This window comes from Hibiscus syriacus, unplaced genomic scaffold, assembly GCF_006381635.1.
Source record: "Hibiscus syriacus cultivar Baekdansim isolate YM2019G1 unplaced genomic scaffold, ASM638163v2 tig00111614_pilon, whole genome shotgun sequence".
NCBI classification, from domain to species: domain Eukaryota; kingdom Viridiplantae; phylum Streptophyta; class Magnoliopsida; order Malvales; family Malvaceae; genus Hibiscus; species Hibiscus syriacus.
The window spans coordinates 477345-485427 of NW_024063134.1; the positions used below are offsets into that span (position 1 = coordinate 477345).

The 8083-nt window shown below is 34.9% G+C and overlaps 1 protein-coding gene across 1 annotated transcript; it reads left to right on the forward strand.

The window, feature by feature from the left end:
* The first annotated feature begins 64 nt into the window (after positions 1-64).
* Positions 65-7430, forward strand: LOC120165777 (DNA-directed RNA polymerase II subunit RPB7-like). The gene is made up of 6 exons (XM_039175221.1): positions 65-267; positions 440-605; positions 692-742; positions 6275-6340; positions 6422-6490; positions 7155-7430. Exons 1-6 carry the CDS (start codon positions 152-154, stop codon positions 7215-7217), a joined length of 531 nt encoding a protein of 176 aa, XP_039031152.1. The 5' UTR covers positions 65-151; the 3' UTR covers positions 7218-7430.
* Positions 7431-8083: the final 653 nt, after the last annotated feature.

Consider the following 8083-nt stretch of genomic DNA (forward strand, 5'->3'; position numbering starts at 1 on the left):
GGCCTTAAAACGGAAGCCTTCCGGGAACCCCAAATAAATAAATAGAAGGGAACGAAACACATTTACAAATAAACATCCGCCCAACTTTAACCTCATCAATCTGTTCTGTTTTAAAACTTTGGTTCTCAATCGAAAAGACGAAGAAAAAACAATGTTTTTTCCCATAGTTTTGGAGAGGAACATGCAGCTGCACCCACGCCACTTCGTTCGTAACCTACGAGAAAACCTCGTTTCCAAACTCATGAAAGATGTCGAGGGCACTTGCAGGTTCTTCTTTCCTTCACAACTTCTCAACGAATCGGACAAAAAATAATAATTTTTTCACTTGTGTTGGGTTTTAGTTTTCCAAATAGGGTTCTTATGGATTGATTGGTTTTGTTGGAAGAATCAAGAATAAGTTTTGGGGATAAAATCGGTAACTTTGGTAATTCTTTTGCAGTGGAAGACATGGATTTGTGGTTGCAATAACGGGTATAGAAAACGTCGGTAAAGGTTTGATTCAAGACGGGACAGGATTTGTGACATTCCCTGTCAAATATCAATGTGTTGTGTTCAGACCATTTAAAGGGGAGATCTCGGAAGCCGCTGTTTCGATGGTGAACAAGGCATGTATTCCTTTGGATTGTTTAACAATTGGTTTCTGTCAAATTTTTTTAATGGTTGTAACTAATGTTTGTGGCTTCTCATACAGATGGGATTTTCTGCAGAAGCCGGCCCGGTCCAAATTTTCGTTTCTAACCATGTATGTCTTGTTAAACATCCGTTAGAATATACATCTTTCACTTCGGTTGTATGCCATGCGTTGTTGACTTGTTTCCGAGGCACAAGTTTTCGTTCTTTTTCAGTGTTATGTTTTGTATCTTGATTTGAGATGAAGTAGAAACTTAAGGAAGCAAATAGTATTTGAATTAGTAGAATTGAAAGTATCCCGTTGATGTCTTTACTGAACTAGTTCCCTTGTTGGGGAGCGATTTTCTGTTTCTATGACAACATACGAGGAAACACGAGTTTCGTTTTATGAGATTCACTTTTGTGTACTTTGCAATCCGGGTGAAGATTAATGCATGATATGTGAAGAAGTAGCTTCTTTTCCCTTAAGCATGCCTATCACTTAAATCTAATATAGGAAACTTTTGTATCTTGATGGTATTTTTATTACTTTTTTATTGTAGTAAAGTTTCTGTCATTTACGCTTTGTCATATGCTACTCAGATTTCAGAATTACTGGATGGGCCTTTTCTATGGCTTCTCTATTGGAGGGGCAGAAAACCCTTGCCATTTGACACATTTTCAGTTCGCAGACAATCTTATCATTTTCTGTCGCGCTTCCCTCGGCCAAATTAGAAATGTGAAAAGAGTCTTGAGAATTTTCAGCTTGATGGCTGGTCTTAATTTAAATCTCTCGAAAAGTCATCTGTACGGAATTAATATGGAAGAAGACATTTTGAAAGAGTGGGCTTTATCCATAGTGTGTTCAATGGGTCTTTCCCTACGGAATATTTATGGATTTCTCTTGGAGCAAAGAAGAACTCTCTTATCCTGTGGGATCCTATTATCCAAAGGTTCCACAAAAAATTGGCAGGGTGAAAAGCTAATTTACTATCTTAGCTGGCAGATTGGTGCTCTTGAAGTCGGTATTGTCTTCTTTTCTGATTTTTTTTCTATCTATTTTTAAGTTGCCGAGCAAAGTAAGTCAGAAACTGAATTCCATGATGGCTAAATTCCTGTGGGGTGATGGGTCAGAGAAGAGTCGTATACTTTAGGTAAATTGGCAAATGGTTTGTACCCTAATTGAATACGGAGGATTGGGGGTTTTGGATTTGAATCTTACTAATCGGGCATTGTTGGGAAAATGGATATGGAAGTTTGCAAACGAGAAAGAATCCTTGTGGAAAAATCTGATCTGTAGCAAACACAATGAAGACAGTCTGTCTATGTCAGTTAGTAGGGTGTATTCTCTCCATGACTCTTGGATATGGAAAGGAATTGTAAACAACTTCTTAAAGCATGATCCAATTGGAGAAAATTTGAGATCTCATTCAAGGCTTCAAGTGGGGAATGGTAAGTCAATATCCTTTTGGAATGATGTTTGGGTTGACAATTCCCCGTTGGAAATTCAATTTCCAAGAATTTTTGCATTGTCTTTAAATAAAAAAGGGAAGGTGGTCAATTTTGGAAGTTATGATTCTAATGGTTGGTCTTGGAATATTCGAACTAGAAGAAATTTGTATGACTGGGAATTGGAACAATGGTTGGAGCTAATGATTAAATTGAATAACATAGAGTTATCCGAGGCAGTTGATGATTTCCTATCCTGGACTGGGAATGGTGATGGACTATTTTCGGTGAGATCCTGCAGAAAGGCTATTGGGAAGGATCATCTGGAAAACCCTATTTGGAAAAATCATGTGTGGTTGGGGATGGTTCCTCCTAGAGTTGAAACATTTCTTTGGCAAGTTACTCATCAAAAATTGGTTGTCAAATCAGAGTTGAAGAAAAGAAGGGTTCTTTTATCTGATGGTGATCTTTACCCGTTATGTAATCAGCATGAGGAGTCTTGTAACACCCCAACCCGTACCCGACCCGGATACGAGTCCGAGGTGTCACATTGACTTTTCAAACTTTGACTCTTGACAAAATTCAAAGAAAATTTAAAACTTTCCTTAGAGTAAAAGCAGTTTAGTTACGTAATTTGACCACAATAATCAAAATCGATCAGAGCATATTTAACTCAATCAATTAGTACATGCCAACTATATTCAAAATAACAAAAATCATTTAACTCATCTATTTTCTGATCTGAAATCTTGTATGGGAGATGTTGACCTGTATTACTCTTCTTCTCTTCTCTTCTTGCTTCTGTACCCTACGTGTGAAACAATCACACGCTAAGTCGAAGACTTAGTGAAGCAAAAACATAATAATAATGCATTTCTCAGAAATATAAACATTCAATCTATGAATTCAATCGTGTCACATATAATTCAGTATACATGATAACATAAGATAATACAAGTACTTTTAATACCTTTTTATCGTATAAATATATATATCGAACATTTCTCTACATACCATGGAACACATATACTACTTCACAACAAAACATACATAGTAGCAAATCAATTTATTTATTTACTCTCTGTAAAGACAATGTATACTTTTGAGAACTTAAGGTATGTGAGTACATTGAGGTTGTGCACCACTATGCTGTCACAACAGCTCGTATAAATGTCCCGAAGGACCAGTCCATAGATTTCGAAGAACCTAGGTAATCAGTCCATATGTCCCGAAGAACATAGGTAAACAGTCCATATGTCTCGAAGAACATAGGTAAACAGTCCATATGTCCCGAAGAACATAGGTAAACCCTCGACCCTTGGCATGCCAACTATACCCCTAGCTCTCATATCACATAACATGGGCATTATCATTTATAACATTTCACATTACTTATTCATATTCTTTCTCTTATAAACACATATCTTTTCTTTTCAGTCACGTATCATATGTACGTGTAATCATTGATCTCATAATCACATGTTTCTTCTCTTCTGTCACATACCACATGTATGTGTAAACATATATCTAATATCATATCATCTACCTTATTCTGTATTTTTTAGTATACACTTACATTACCTAACCTACATTATACTTATAAACCTGAATATATTACTTCTATTATTTCTTTTATGTACAATTTAATCTATTTACTTAATTCAATTCCGTACAACTCCTATAATCATTTCATATCACTCCATAGCTTCTATTATACAACTAATGTATCATAATTTTATTTAAGCATATGAATCTTTCTCCTCTATCTTATCTTATATGCTCATAGTATCACTGAAGTTCAAGTCTCCTAGTTAATATATTATTTATGTAACATTTGCTTACTTAGTTCATATCCTTTCTCATAAACTCACTTTTACCATATTCTCATATTATTACTTAAATTATCTCATAACATGTATTCACGTAGTAACATTTCATTTATATATATATATATCAAAGATCTTATCACATAACTTATCTTTTATATTCATATAATTTATTATCATATCATATGGTTTATATCATCATAACAGATCACATATTCACATCAACCATATAATACATATATACAATAACATGTCAACACATATAAATCATACACATATATACTTCTATTTATGAATTCATGCATTTTATTATGGAAATAGACTTGTCGCAAGTCTTATTTCCATTTAACATCATATAATACTAATATGCACTCACCTGGCCTCACTAGTCCATTCCAATCTCTTATCTTCCCTTTTTATCGATCTTACTTGTCAATGATTCCGGAACTCGTTTAGGCTCTGAATCTACATAATTATACATTTTAAGACAATTATTAGATACCTACACCTTGTAATTTGATACTAGCAACTTAAACGAGCTTATTAAACCAATATTTACAATTTTCCTTTAGGGGGTATCGATTCCCTACTCGGGGTATCGATACCCTCATGACATTCTGGAATTCTGTCGTTTGAGAGGGTATCGATTCCCCTTGAATGGGTATCGATTCCCCTAGCCCATAAATCCTATTTTGAGCTCGAAATTCACTTCATTTCAGCTTAAACCTTCATATTTTACTTCCTTTAATATTCCTAACTTCCATACACATATTTAAACTCATTTCTATTCCATAATCATTTCTTTAAACCCAAAATTCCATCATTTACATGGCATTCAAGAACCATATTAAATTTTCAATGTGTTCTAATTCCAATTCTAACACTTCATACTTCTTAATTAGATTGATGACAAGTCAAATTCATCCATAAAACTTCAACAACCATACCATATCAAAATTCCATCTTAAAACTCATATTGCAAATTCCTTCTTAATTCCTTTATCTTATTGTTTAAATCCCATATAAGCTTTCCTTAAGCTTATTTAATACCCAAAGAATCAAAATCCACTTAATATTTACAGTAATTAACTATAAAAACCCAACTTACCTATTGTAGCTAAGCCCCACGTGAAGAAGAGAAAGCAAGAAGAAGAAAGCTTCCAGATAGCTCTCTTCCCACGTTTTTTTCCACGCTTGTAAAAGGAAAAAAAATATCTTTTAAAGGAAAAAGACCATAATACCCTTAATTTCCTTTAATAATTACTAAATAATCTTCATCATATATTTCCAATAATCATTGAATTATTTCATTCTTCTACTTTAGTCACCAAATTCTGAAACTTTTCAATTTAGTCACTAACCCGGTATTGCGGATGTTACAAGTCTGCCCATCATCTGTTTATTTTTTGTTCACTTACTACTGAGATTTGGAATACTTTTTTCAGCTTTTGGGATATCTGTACAGTTATGTCTTCTGATCTTCCATCATTCATTACTTCTTGGCCTGATTTGATGGCCAATTCTGTGATCTGGAAACTTATCCCGAGTGTTGTTCTTTGGTCTATTTGGAAACATAGGAATTCAATTGTTTTCGACGATAAAGTTCTTGACAAGTCTTCTCTCTTCTTTATTGTAAGATTTAGATTAGTTAAGTGGTTTCTTGCCAAGTTTCAACAAGTTTCGATCTCAGTTGACTTATTAATGGCGGATCCTACTTTAGCAGATGGTTTTAAGTGCTCAAAGGTAAAGAATAGAGCAGTTCAAAAACGGCTTTCTCCTCCTACGGATTTCTACAAATTCAATGTTGATGGTGCTGTCACAAAGGATGGGTTGGCTGGTGGCATTGGGGGAATTCTTACAGATTCAAATGGTTCCACTTTGACGTTGTTTTCAGAATGTGTTGGATCTGGTCCTCCTCCTTTGGCAGAATTGAAGGCAATTAGGAAAGCAACTGAAATTTTCTTTTCCTCGGTTTGGTCTAATAAAGGAATATTGATTCTGGAAACTGACTGCAAAACAGTTGTTGATTGGATTCACTCGCCTTCTTCGGCACCTGTGTATTTTAGTAATTTAATTAAGGATATTGAGTTTTTTGTATTGTCTAGGGTGTTGATAGTTAAGTTAATTCCTAGAGGTTGTAATTGGGGGGCCGATAAGTTAGCTAAAGAAGGGGTTGGTTGACTGGTTAGTTTTATTGAGGATGTTTTTTGGTATTCTTAGGGGATAGTCTTATCTATTGTAATTCGAATGCATTTTGGCGTACGAATTTTATATCAATAAAATGAGGTACTCTTTTCCTCCTTTCACTGGTTGTTCCTTACCTCTCGGAAAGGATCAATTATGAAGGGGGGTTTTTAATGAGACCTCCAACTTTTATCAAAAAAAAAAAGTTTATCCTAGATGATATGGAGTTTCAGTCTGGAGATATACCGAATTATACTACCTCTGATGGATCGGTATGCTTAAGTTAAGGCAAAGTAATTTTTAATTTTCTGACGTGAGAATGACTTCTGACCTTTTTGTTTATATTTTTACAGGTTAAGATTCAAAAGGACAGTGAAGTTCGCTTGAAGATAATTGGAACTCGAGTAGATGCTACCGAAATAGTATGAACTTGACCCTTTCTTCTTCTTCATTATTATCTTCACCCATATTTCCTGAACTTATTTGTGCCATGAATCGCATTCTTAACATGTTAAGGGCTTTAGTTGATAAGATATACTTAGAGATGTAGATGCAAGCTAATGTAGAGTCTTTTAAGCTCGCTCAGAATTGGTAGCTACAATGCTTGGACTCTTCAAGAATCTTTCAAATGCATGGAACTTTTTTTAAAAAAGTTGGATATACTGCACCATACTAGTTTCTAGCAGTCACACTTGGATTAAGATAACATTTACCGGTGTCATATATCAGTTGCATTTATTATGGTACTATGGAAAGTTATGCACTTAAGTGTACATTGAGATTTTTTTATATTTCCTTTGTGATTATTGCTCATTATTCTTCTGCATGGTCTGAAACCGGGTAAATCACGTGTCTGTGCCTTGGGGTCAAAGATAAACCGATTTCAGTTCTATATTTGAACATGTAGGCAGCTATGTGTGCCAGTATTTTGTGTGCACATTTGTTAAAATTTCTTTAGATTTTGTCACATTCATCCGAGACTTTCTGACCAGAGTTGAGTCTTTGCATATATTTGAAGAACCATATCCTGATATCATTTTACAGTGGTGACTATTAAGATTGATGTTTTTTGTTTTTGTTTTGCAGTTCTGTATTGGAACCATAAAGGACGATTTCTTGGGTGTGATTAATGATCCCACCACAGCTTAATCCGATGTTGGATAATCTCAGATCATAAGACCGTTTCTATAACAGTGGTTGATGCCGGAAAAGCTTCAAATTTTCATTTTCTCTGTAAACATGGGTTTAATTGTATTTAATTTCAAGTGTAATCTTTGAATGCCTCCATTAAGTTGGTCTACAGAGCCTGTAATGTCTGAGATTAAAGTTATCTGCTCATTGAGATACAGTTTTTTCTTCTTCTCTAATCGGGTCTCATTTGACACCCCTGGGATCCGTGAGTGGTTGGTCTGATGCAGAATGATTAACCTGAATGAGACCCTCCGTGTCTTATACACCTATTGTGAAGTTGGTCCAAATGGACAGATAAATAGAAGAAAATCAGTGGATAATTTGGGTAGATTGTCCTTTTAAACAAACTCAAATCAACTCACCGAATGTTACCAAATATAGATTATAGTTTGAAGGTGTAGGGTTGATGTTTCATTTTCAAATTCCAAGATCATAACATTCCTCTAATGAAACAGTTTTCCAAACCGGTAGATGATTAGGAATTGTAATAAATCAGTATGTACGAGATTAAGTCAAACAAAAAGGCTATAGCATAAATGTACAAAGATGATTCATCTGCAGACTAATGCCCCTCTTTGCTTTGAGTGATTCAAGGGCTTTCTTCCTTAACTCCACTTCAAGTTTCTACTCGCTTCATCCTCATCATGTTGGCCTTTCATTTTAAGCTGCTGAGCATGCTGTTCTCTTCTGTGACATGAAGTTTCTACTAAGTGGTGTTGATCACCATACCATGTTATTTCCAAGGGAACGACTTAATATCATCACTTCTTTTTCCATTTATCAGGTGTGAAGCTCTTTGCTTCCTGTCTTCACAGCCAGATTGA